This window comes from Biomphalaria glabrata, chromosome 18, assembly GCF_947242115.1.
Source record: "Biomphalaria glabrata chromosome 18, xgBioGlab47.1, whole genome shotgun sequence".
NCBI lineage: Eukaryota > Metazoa > Mollusca > Gastropoda > Planorbidae > Biomphalaria > Biomphalaria glabrata.
The window spans coordinates 19,617,932-19,630,391 of NC_074728.1; the positions used below are offsets into that span (position 1 = coordinate 19,617,932).

Sequence of the window (12,460 nt, forward strand, 5' to 3'; positions counted from 1 at the left end):
CTCGGTTAACGAGTTAGGTGTTATGTGGCCAGCATATAGACCAACCACCTTTACTTTTCTAAACTTATGTCAGCCATCCATTTTGTTGGATCAGATTTGGATCAACTCAGGGTTGCCCTAAAAATCACAAAATTCAAAATCCCTATCTTCACTTAGATTCGAACCCAGGACCCGCGTTTTCGTAGCTAAGCGTTTACCCACTCATCCACTGCGCCCCTTTATCTTCTTATCTTATGCATGAAACAGATTGTCTTAACGTTAAGTAAGAATACATTTAATACAACAAAACCGACTTACGTCAGACCTCAAGAACGAGTCATCATAATAGACAACAGCGGCTACGCTAGAGTCCCAATAACATGCACTTTCAACAAGTAAGCGTCATATATGTCAGTGTCTCATTCTTAATTTATTATAGATAGTTTATTGTAAGAACCATGAACAAGTTACTAGATTTTGATTTGTTCATCCTTTATTGCACGACTTTAAAGCACTACATAGATTAGTATAGGCCAGGGGTGGGCAACCTTTTTGTATCGAGGGCCGCATCTTCATAAAATTTGGGAATGGCGGGCCGCATATGTATATACAATTTAGAAAGATACTCTACCTATCTGTATAGAATGTCTTTTAATTCATATTTACTTTGTATTAAATTCCCGTTTCTTTTTTTCCACACTCCATGTTAAGGAATTACAACAAAGAGTTAGCAATTTTTGAAACCAATTTTACGATTTTTTTTTTTAATTGCTGTTGTCTTTTTATATAACAATATCCCCACAAATATACAGTTGTACTTAATGTGAAGTATTCTACTTTTTATACTTATGCATAATGTTCCGGAAATGTGGAACTAGCTTACTAGTTGTTACCCTTGTGACTGCTTTCAAATTACAGTCAGTCAAATAGACCAGTAATTATACTTGTTTAGTTTCCACAAAAAAAAGCTTGTTCACTGAATGAGACAATATATGTTCCGGCAGTTAAATGTCTGGATGAGCGAAACTTGCCCTTGTGGAGCATCACCAGAGAATGCTGACTATGTCATTCAATGGTGCATACTAAATCAAGCGACCCAAACAAGACTCTGGCCCCAAAGCCCTCCTACAGAACGAAAACTATTCGGAGAACTGTCTGATCTGGAGACCACTGCCGGTTCATCTGAGATACTGATCTGAACCCTCCAAGATGTAAAATGAGAACAAAGAAGAAGAAGAACAGATGTATGTGTACACAAATAATGTGAACAGTAGCACATTTTTAAAGTTGCTTACATAGAGCTTCTGGCATTCATGAGACTCCTTTGGCAGTACTGACTGGAGCTTCTCTTTGCTTGGAGTTATGTCCTCTGGAGCTGAATCCGTTTCTGCGCTAAATGGTGAACTGATGGTATTGAAAACTGGTTCTTGACGTCTTAAAATTTGCTTTTATAAATTGCACAATTAAGGAATCTAAATAAGTCTTGTACTTTTAATCACTAGAAATACTTTCACCTTTCAGCAAAGGAAAATGACAAAACCTTTTTTCCTTTGCTTGCTTGTAGAAATGGGAAAGCTTTGTTTGAAAAAATTTAACATGCATTTAAATTTCCTATGCAATTGCAATTATGAAACACATGAAATCTGTCTTCATTAGAAATATTGGTAACAAGGTCACAGTCAATGTCCTTCAAGTAACATAACAATTCTTCTTGAGTTTTTATATTGCTCTCATTTGCCTTGCCCATGCTAAGATAACGGATACATTGGACTATTTTGTTCATAAATCGGAACTACCAGTGGTTAACACCACTAACTCTAATAAGTTTGATTACTACAGTAGTATTGTGGATAATATATTAAAATTTTATGCAGCTATATGTTAACTTTCCTGTGTAGAGTTTATGGTTGGGATATTTTGTTTTTATAAAAAAACAACTGTTTTACTCAGTCAAAGATCGAGCTCCATCAGTTGTTACACTTGCCATCCAAGCCTACCCAACATTCAACACAGTTCTTCATAGCACTGAATAAATACTGATCAGAGATTGTGTCTTAAATTGAGTGTATTGAGTGTATAACCAATAAGCCTAATCTTCTTTTACTTGACATTTTTTATAATGAGACAGTTTCAATAATTTATATAGATATTATTTTTTATATTTTTGCATTTTTATATGTATATACTGTGGGCACACCTGATTTCTGTAGGTGTCGGTGGGCCGCATAAAGTACTCCGGCGGGCCGCATGTGGCCCGCGGGCCGTAATTTGCCCACCCCTGGTATAGGCTACTTAGTAAAAGGTTCTGTTTTAAAGTGTCAGAGAGCCATTTTATCAGCCAGAGTTCTAGACTCTGTGTGTAAAGTAAAATCCTCCAAGAATTTTGTTCACATCCTAATCCGTAGTATATTTGACGTAAATATAACCCGTGTAATGTGTGCAAAATGAGGCGCGGTGGCTGAGTGGTAAAGCGCTAGGCTTCCGAACCGGAGACCGGGGTTCGAATCCTGGTGAAGACTGGGATTTTTTATTTCGGATCTTCGGGCGCCTCTGAGTCCACCCAGCTCTAATGCGTACCTGACATTAGTTGGGGAAAAGTAAAGGCGGTTGGTCGTTGTGCTGGCCACATGACACCCTCGTTAACCGTAGGCAACAGAAGCAGATGACCTTTATATTATCTGTCCTATAGATCACAAGGTCTAATAGGGGAATTTTACTTTACTTACTTAATGTGTGCAAAAAGGCTAAGTGACGATTTCTAAAATATATAATTAAGAAGCGAGAACATTATAACGTGGCGATCTAAAGAATCTGGCTAAAGTACTTTTAATACTGGCAAAACCAACAATCAGTTATTATACTAATCATACTAATTTGTATCAATACTCATTCTTCCCTAGTGCTATTTTAGCATGGAATGGTTTGCCTGAGTCAGCCAGGAAAACCAGTTAATGGGCAGAGTTTAAGCCATTGATTAACATGGATATATAGATTGACCCAGGGACACGAAAAAGACGTAATCATCTTCTTTCTTTAAGAAACGTCTGTATTTTACAAGATAAGATAAAAAAAAACACAAGAATCATATTTTAATGATTTCTCCTTTCTTCCCCCACCTTTACTGGCCCAGTGAAAGTCAATAGGTTTAAACTAACATGCATGTATATATATAAAGAGGATGAGATTATTGCCCAGTCGTTTAATATGCGCTCCCATCTGTGCGGTATGTTGGCCTCGGAGTTCGAGCCTTGCCTGCTGCCTCCCCCCTGCTGTCATGAAGGAGTTATGGTCTCCGATGTAATGATGCACACTGACGTAGCAACGGTGGAAACTTATCAAACAAAAACAAAATCTTATAAACCATTTTTATGTCATGGATTTCAGGCTTAACAACATACTATATACTCACTCTGTCTATCCGAAAGCGATAGACTTTGCACACGTTATCTCTAGTACACTTGATTGCTGCCTGGTCGTGTGGTTTGCGCGCTGGACTGTCGTTTGGATTTATCGATGGTCCCGGGTTCAAACCCTGCCCACTCCCATCCCCCGTCCTCCTGCGGGAGGGAGGCTTGGACTAGGAAGTAAACTATCTTCACCTCTGAAGGAACATGCTAAAAATGTCAAACATTTGACAAACAAAGTAAACACCCATTCTACGATCACGTTGAGACTTGATACGATCATTTATTGTACCTAAGACTTGAGAGTAATACAGCATGAACCAATACAAAAAAAACAATTAGTCAATTAATTACTCGTAATAAATTATTTTGCTCGACACTGAACAATTGAGATTAATCCCAAAGACACATATGACTGAAAATGTGTAGTCCTTTCCATTTAGATAATTGTACATTTTAGTTCTCCCACATCAATTCTCGAATCAAGTAAAAAATTTTACTTAATAATTTATTGTACCTAATAAAAAACACGAATCAATAAAAAAAATTAACAATTAGTTATTTTTTGATAATGAATTCTTTTGTTTGGCAAAGAAAAAAAGGAAATAAATTCTATAGAATTGAGACTATTTGTATGTAAATATGGAGTTATTTCCATTTGATAATGTTTTTTTAAAAGTATTTTTTATATTTTGCCAATTAACTTTCTATTCAATGTGACTTCTTGATGTATTCTACTGTTTAAAAACAAATATTTTAGATGTTCCAATTTATTTTCTTTCCATTGATACATCACGTGACATTTGTCTTATGTGGACAGTACGTGCGTGGAGATGCTGAAAGATCAGCGCGTTTGGTCATTTCGATTCGTCAGTGACCATCCGTTTGGGATGTACGTCCACTTCCTGGTGTCTGACCTTTCTGCGGCGACACTGACGCCAGTTCCGGTGGAATCCTGGGGCAAGAAATACTTTGTGGTCACTCTAGGGTGAGTATTTTAACCATGCGGACTTACAAAAATGGACTTACAAAAACGGAGAAGCACTCTGGTAGAAATATAAATTCCGGACCTATTTTTAAAAATAAGTTAACTTTTCTTGGCCCTAACCATGATGAGCAAACATGGTGGGCTAGAAGGCCAACGTTTAGTTTGACCATTTATACTTCACTTATATGGTCGTATGGTCGTGCGCTTTGCGCGCTGGACTGTCGTTCGGGTTTATTGATGGTCCCGGGTTCAAAGCCTGCCCGCTCCCACCCCACATCGTCCTGCAGGAGGTTTGGACTAGGAAGTAAACTATCTTCAACTCTGAAGGGACATCCGAAACATGATAAAAATTTTACAAACATTTCTTTTTTATATAGACGCTTAGGAATTAACTATTTACCTGCAGGGCAATTATGGTAAACCTGCTTAAAAGGATCTAACTATGTAAATTAGAAAACCCAATAAACAAATAGTTTGATAAATATGCATTTAGTACACACTTTTTTTTATACTAATATTTCCATACCATGAAGTAAATTACTGAGGAGGAATGCAGCTATCACACACTTATTCGTACACCCAGCTTTGTCCTTGATGCAGACATGGTCATTGTCTCTCTAGATTAGGTTTTTTGTTCTCATTTAGCGGTCTTCACTTAGGGTATCTTCCAGTGTAACAAAGTCATATAATGCCTGACAAGATTATGATGCAGTCATTAAAAAATATGACTGCTTTTAACTGTTCAGGTATTTCTCTTCACCTTTTAAAAGGGAGTTTAAATTTTAGGAAATTTGTGATTGACGTTTCGGAATTTTCAAACAAAAGTTAATTGTAATAACTTGTGAAACAACTCCATGGGCGTAGCCAGTGGATAAAGCGAGTATTTTTTTTCTTCCATCTCTCTGTTGTAACAGAAAACTTTTACCAAATGGATGAATGGGCTAAATGTAAAATCTCATGTTATAAATGTATCCAAACATAAACACTATGTATACATTTAACATTTATTTTAATGTACAACATTATTTGTTATTGTTAACTTTGCAGGAGTCAACATTATATTGGCATCCTCGCAGGGGAGGTGGGTGTCAACGTGACCCTGACGTTTAACTTTGAACGAGACTACGAAGGTATCGTCCATGACGGGTACACCTATCGGTTGAACAACGAGCTCAACGTCTTCGTTCAAAAGTGAGATAGCTTGTTGTTTCTTTCGTTTCTTTTTATTTTTTTAAAAACAAAGCTTACACCAACTCACTCTATCTGCCTGTCCGTCTGGTAAAACGTGAGGGGCAGTGGTTCGACTTCTGGCAATCTGGAGCTGATTGGACCCCGCCGTGGGGAAAAGCTGACTTCAGGCTGAGCTGGAGGCGATGCTCGTAGAAATGACGTGGGTGGAGGAAAGAGTCGGAAATGGATCCTCGGCCCAAGCGAAACGTGGTCATTTTTACCGATTTAATCCCTTCCCTTGATGCCCTTGAAAGACAGCATGCGGGTGTCGGAAAGGTGGAACGTCTTCTGCAGCTCAATGTACATAGTTTTATTTCAATGGGTTCCATCCATTGTGGTCTGGTAAGCCATTAGAGGGCTGACTTTTTAGCGAAGTCCGAGAATCAAACGGCAACCCTACATAATGAACTGTACACTCTCGCGAATGTACGATCTCCTAGGCGACACCCAATTGTTTGCAATTTGGTTCGACGGTTCAGACGCTTCCGATAAGGCCGGGAGCACCTTAGGCAGTTTAGTAAATCAGACCGAAAGGACGCATGGTGGGAGCTCAACCGTGTGGAACAAGCCGTCCTAGCCCAGTTCAGAGTTGGACACTTTCCAATAGGCTCGTACTTTGGATGGTTTAGGGAGAACTACGACACACGGTGCCGCCACTGCGTCGAGGACGTTGAGACAGTAGACCACTGTGTTGAAATAGTTACTATTTGTTTCTGTTTGTGTAACGTCGTGAGAATGTGGTTATAATATTGATTTGGTGTGCTACTGTCTGTTTCGTCAGTTCCTGTGTTGTTCTAGTCTAATAAAGCCTTGTTTTAGGTCACTCTTCGGTGTTTCTTTATTTCTTATTACAACCACATTCTTTACGAATGTCGCGTTCTGCATGAAGGACTATCGGGACGGGGATTTATAGAGAGAGACAACTGGCCCATGTGCGGCATAAGGGCTGTCCTTGTAAGGGCGCAAGGTAACTCACTGCCCGCATCCTCTTCCGTGCTCTAAGAGAGTAATTCTCAGCATGGTTCGTTACCAGTTCAGTTATATTAACTTCAACAATCGTTGATATAAGTAAACTCTTAAGTTATTAACTTGTGTATATACCCATTGCAGGAGCGAAGGTTACATTATATCAACATGTGGAAAGTCTGACTATATTGGACACATTTCAGGTAAATATATATACATCATTAAAATGTATTTCTGCCATTAAAATACTAATTTACAAATTTCTTCATATCTTATAAGTTAAAGAGGACTAATCCTTCCAATCTTGTTACCAATCGGAGTTCATCTCAGGTACCAAAAGGGCAAGTCTTGGCTCTTTGGGGCTGTAGCAAAAGGGCAAGTCTTGGCTCTTGTGGGCTGTACCAAAAGGGCAAGTCTTGGCTCTTGTGGGCTGTACCAAAAGGGCAAGTCTTGGCTGTTTGGGGCTGTACCAAAAGGGCAAGTCTTGGCTCTTTGGGGCTGTAGCAAAAGGGCAAGTCTTGGCTCTCTTGGGGCTGTAGCATAACAAGAAAACGTTCCATACCACACCCAACAAGAGAAATACTTCTCACTATTCAAACCCCAAGTCACTCATCACCTTGCTAGGACCGGTTCTAATTCACACTACATTTATACCTGCAGGTACATCCATCGAAGGCAAAGAACCATTCGGCGTTGTGTCTGGCAGTTGCAGCAGTGGCACCATGGCAACACCGTGCTCTGGACCTGGCAAAGAGAGCGTGGGCAGGAAAGATATGGCAGCAGGTTGGTTCCACAGTCTGGACCTTTGTCTTTCTAGAAGAAGACATGTTGATGTGTGTGGGACCGTGACCAGTCGTCCTAGAAGGCCTGAACACTGACCTGAAACGTTGCAACCTGTGGGCCGTGGAGACCAATAGCTTGTTGCCAATATACAATTTACTATTATACCTAGCATTAATATTTGTGACAAGTATCTATCTGCAACACTTAATGACAACGATATAAAATATATTTACAAAGCTTTTATCAACTCTGTCTGTCTGTCTGTCTGCCTGGTAAAACGTTTGAACGCTTTAGTTCTCCCACACTAATTCTAGGATTATTTATTGGCGTAGACAATGCATGAATCAATTAAAAAAAAAACAAATACAGAGATTTATCAATTAATTACTGGTTACTAATTATTTTGTCTGATACCAACGATAGAGATTAATCCTTCAGTATTCACAGATATGGTTATATATGTCATATTTAGAATCATATAGTCCTCTCAAAGAACTGAAAATATTATTTCTCCCACACCCATTCTCAGATCAATTTGAAACTTAAAACAATTATTAATTGTACCTAACAAAACATGAATCTCTTTTTTTTTAATTAACCTATTAGTCTATGAATTATTGTAAATTAATTACCTTGTCTGTAAAAAAGAAAAATAGCTTCAACATTATCGACATATATTTGTAAACGTGAAGTTCTTTCCCTTAGCTTATAGTATTAAAGCTTATATATATTTATCCATCCATCCATCCCAGTGGCGCTACAGCCCATGGAGGGCTCTGGCCTGCTTCAACACATCCTTCCATTCGGATCTTTCCTGGGCCTTTCGTCTCCACGCCCTAACCCCAACCTGTTGCAGATCTGCTTCTACATCATCAATCCATATATATATATATATACTGCTTTATGTCTGTCTGCCCAGAAATGTTAATACCCAGTGAATCATTTGGAAGAGATTTCATAGTTTTCCAGCTAGAGGTCAGAAGGTCATTGGGCTACTATCTAATCACTGCGTCCAAGCCAGACACTGTCGTTCGAATTATACCGGTCAGACACTCCTACTTCTTGGCGCCCTTTACATTGCAGGAGCGAGAAACAAGACAGGTATTGAATAACAGAACCATTTATTTTTGTTATCTACCTTAATGTTATGGTGTGGCGCGATGGCTGAGTTGTGAAGTGCTAGGCTTATGTACGGAAATCCTGGTGAAGACTAGGTTTTTCAATTTTGACATCTTAAGTGCACATCATAAGTCCAAGCAAACAGATGATCTTTAGATTGCAGAGTTTGAAAGGGGAACTTTTGTTTGTTTACTTTTTTGGCGTTATAAACAAGAATATTGTTATTATTTACAACCCTACTGTTATTGAATGGTAAAGCGCTTGGCTTCAGGTTTGGGGTTCCCGGGTTCCAATCCATGTAAAAATCTGGGATTTTTTTTTTAATTTTGGGATCTTTAGTGCGCTTCTGATTCTTTGAGCCCTAATGATTCCGTCGTTAACCTTGGGCCACATAAAGTGATGACCTTTACATCATCTGCCCCAAAGATCGTACGGTCTGAAAGGGCGGAGATAACGCATGTATGTCTATGCAAATATCTACTGCTAGGAACTAAGATCCACCATTCACTTATAGAGTGAGATATATGTTGTTATCTGCTTATGAATAAGGAGTAGTGGTTCTCGCAACGAGCGCCTCCCCAGTGGCAGATATATTAGATACAAGAGAATAAAACATCCGGGGCGGACCAAAACCATCATTAGCCCCTTAAAAGAGAATAAGCAGATGGCTCTCAGTAGTCATGTAAGACTTTCCATCTTCGCGAGTTCACCCCAAGGAAAAATTCGTCTTGTAGAGGAGATGGGTGCCAGCAAGACTTATTAAAACACATTTCAAAGACGAAACCAATGAAACACAGGCCTAAATTACGAAATCTAAGCTGGTTTGGCCATATTGTAAGACATGACTCACTATCAAAAGTCATTCCCTATAGTACAGTGGAGGGAGTATGAAGAAAGGATCGTCCGAAGAAACGCTGGCTGGACAACATAAAACAATGGGCCGGCCTCTCTCTTGATATCCTGCTATGAACAGCTTAGCATTCATGTAAAACTTTCCATCTTCAGGAGATAACCCAAAGGAAGAATAGTCTTTTAAAGATATATATATATATATATATATATATATATATATAATATATATATATATATATATATATATATATATAGTTGTTTATTTATTTAATTTACTGCTGATGAAGTAAAATGTCTCTACTCTTACGCCCACCCCTGCTCCAGTTCACACTTAACTACGCCTACATCTCAAGCGACAAAGGAATCCAGGTCTCGGTCATCCAGCCGTCAGCATGTCTCGCCGTACGTAGCAACATCCAAGAGATGGGAGACCCTTCCATCTGTATCATGGTACCGATGGGACTCTTTTATAGTAGCTATGTCTGGATGTAAGTCATTGTTATCTCTATCGTGATATAGTGGGTGGGATTTGATGTAAGGTAGACACTCTCGACAAGATAGTCAAAGCAAAGATTAGAAGATACAGATAACGATTTCACAGATAAGTTTTAATAAGTGACTTGGCAGAATTTAAGTCATTGGTTAATATGCATGACTGAATGCATGACGCGCAGGACGTAATCATCTTCTTTTTTTTTTTTTTTTGAAGTAACGTCTGTATTATATAAGATAAGAAGGTATCATTATTATATGGCGAAATATGTACATCTACGTCACATTTTTATTCTGTGTGTATATATGTCTCAGCTGTGTCTTGAATGTAGATGTATATATATATATATATATTATAGCTTTTATATTGCGCTACTTTCATGCTTATAGCATGCTCAGAGCGCTTTTGGTCCAATCTCATTTGTGGACCGGTGGGGTGAGGGGGTATCTAGGAGTTGGTTTTCCGTGCTGCCTTTGGGCGCAGCTGTGCCTTCTATTTAGATTTGTTACAGCTGTGCCTTCTATCTAGATTTATGTTACAGTTGTGCCTTCTATCTAGATTTATGCTACAGCTGTGCTTTCTATCTAGATTTATGCTACAGCTGTGCTTTCTATCTATATTTATGTAACAACTGTGCCTTCTATGTATATGTATGTAACAGCTGTGCCTTCTATGTATATTTATGTAGCAGCTGTGCCTTCTATCTAGATTTATGTTACAGCTGTGCCTTTTATCTAGATTTATGTTCTATGTAGATAATGGTTTGAGTGTTCTATAGACGAGACTGTAGCGTGTCTCAGTTTGACGGTCTCGTGATTTTTATGACCTGTACCTGTCAGACTATTTTGCATTGTCATTATTGTTTTTTTTTCCTCAGCTTATGAGAATACAACCTTTTATTTCGGTATTTATTTATTTTTGTAAATAAAACTCATAGGGCTTATACTATTTGCGACTTTGTTCAGCCAATTATTTGTATGTCTCAGTAAGGTATATATCTAGAGGCTATAATAAATTCCCCAGGTAATCTAATTCGGGACCACAAAGTATCACTAGACTAACTAGCCAGTACAGAGAAACTGGTCGTTTGACCTCATCCTAGTACATGGTCACAATATACACAAACTAATAACTTAAATGGGATTTAATTGTTAAGAACAAATTATCACAATAAAGTCATGGCAAATGTCAGCCATTACTCTCTGCAGACGACTTTCCATCACTTTCTGATCATTACCCATTACCAAGTTTCTAACTGATTAATTGGCTTTGACCCTGATAATATGGTATATCCTTCCAAATTACATTTTTATTAATGGTAATAATGTAAGCTAAAGAAGTCAGATCTCTTCAACTCTGTCTCTTTAACTCTGTCTCTTTAACTCTTCAACTCTGTCTCTTTAACTCTTCAACTCTGTCTTTTTAACTCTGTCTAGGTATGAGCCTGCCTTATCCAATAATTCTTACGCCGCAATCATTGTTCGTTTGGACTACAAGGATTATATTGAGCTAGATAAGACAGCTTTATCCACAGCGTAAGTAACAAAATACGATAATAGGATAATAAGATAATATCTTAAAAAAAAGAGTAAAACTTTGTTTATCGAAGTCATTGACGATTACTTCTGTCATCTAGGGGGCATGAGAGTTTGACTCTGCTTTTGGGGTCTTGTTGTGGCTGCTGAGACCTGTCCTAGCTCGGAAAGTTCACCCACAAATTGGGGCATGTTACTGTGGCTGTTTGCTATTGCTTGGTCCATGTATTCTTCTTTTATGACTTATTGTGTTTTCGCCATGCTGTCTGTTGCCCGCCTCCTTTAGTACTATGTTTTTTCATGTGACTGTGGAGCCCTATTTTAGAGAGGCACTCCCGTCCGCATAAATCGCAAGTTAAGGTGGCTTTTGGTGGTAGAGGAGCCAACCATTTTTTTCGTTTGGTACGCTTTTCTTCCAGAGCTAAGGCCCATGTTTTTTCGGTATCCATAGCTTTCTTGGTCACCATCTCTCTCCACGTAGTGCAGACTTTCCTATAGTCAGTATCAAAATTTACTGCTTTGAGATCTCGTTTGATTGCATTCACAAAAGAAAGGTGGGGACGACCAGTTCTTATTGAGGCTGTCGCTATTATCCCATAAACGATGACTTTTGGGATATGATTTCCTCCATCGGGTGAACACGACCAAGCCAGCGCAAGCGTCGTTGTCTGATAACCACCATGCTACTCAGTCGATTATAAGCAAAGTCCAGATTGAAAAGATTGTTTTTTTTTAAACGCTTCGTTTGTCCATCCTGGGCTGGTTGAGCTCTTCTGAGCTGGCCTAACAAATGCTTCTTTGAGATGTGGAAGTCATTCATTCAGCAGACGTGGCCAGCCAACCCCAGTTGATTGTGCTTCAAGGATGTCTTTATACGTTGGAAGTCTTCTTTAAAAAAAAAAAAAAACTTCCAGAATTGTCAGGTAATGTTGCAATTAACATATTATAATTTATGTTATTTATACATATTATAATGCTTTATCATTTTAAAAATCAATACTTGTCTATTATCTTTTACGATAAATGAGACCATTTTTTTCTCTTCCTAGAACAAGTTAACTCTTTCTCTCCGAAAATTATTTACCACATTGTGGTGGAATCAATGCTGGTA

General features: G+C 38.5%; 1 protein-coding gene across 1 annotated transcript in view; it reads left to right on the forward strand.

The window, feature by feature from the left end:
* The window catches only part of LOC106066623 (uncharacterized), a 46,570-nt gene that overhangs the window by 4,038 nt on the left and 30,072 nt on the right, over nt 1-12,460 (forward strand). The window contains exons 4-11 of the mRNA XM_056017767.1: nt 247-374; nt 4,204-4,371; nt 5,419-5,562; nt 6,712-6,770; nt 7,228-7,350; nt 8,270-8,451; nt 9,646-9,809; nt 11,251-11,349. Coding sequence (XP_055873742.1) covers nt 247-374; nt 4,204-4,371; nt 5,419-5,562; nt 6,712-6,770; nt 7,228-7,350; nt 8,270-8,451; nt 9,646-9,809; nt 11,251-11,349 — 1,067 coding nt within the window. The remainder of the gene's footprint in view (nt 1-246; nt 375-4,203; nt 4,372-5,418; nt 5,563-6,711; nt 6,771-7,227; nt 7,351-8,269; nt 8,452-9,645; nt 9,810-11,250; nt 11,350-12,460) is intronic.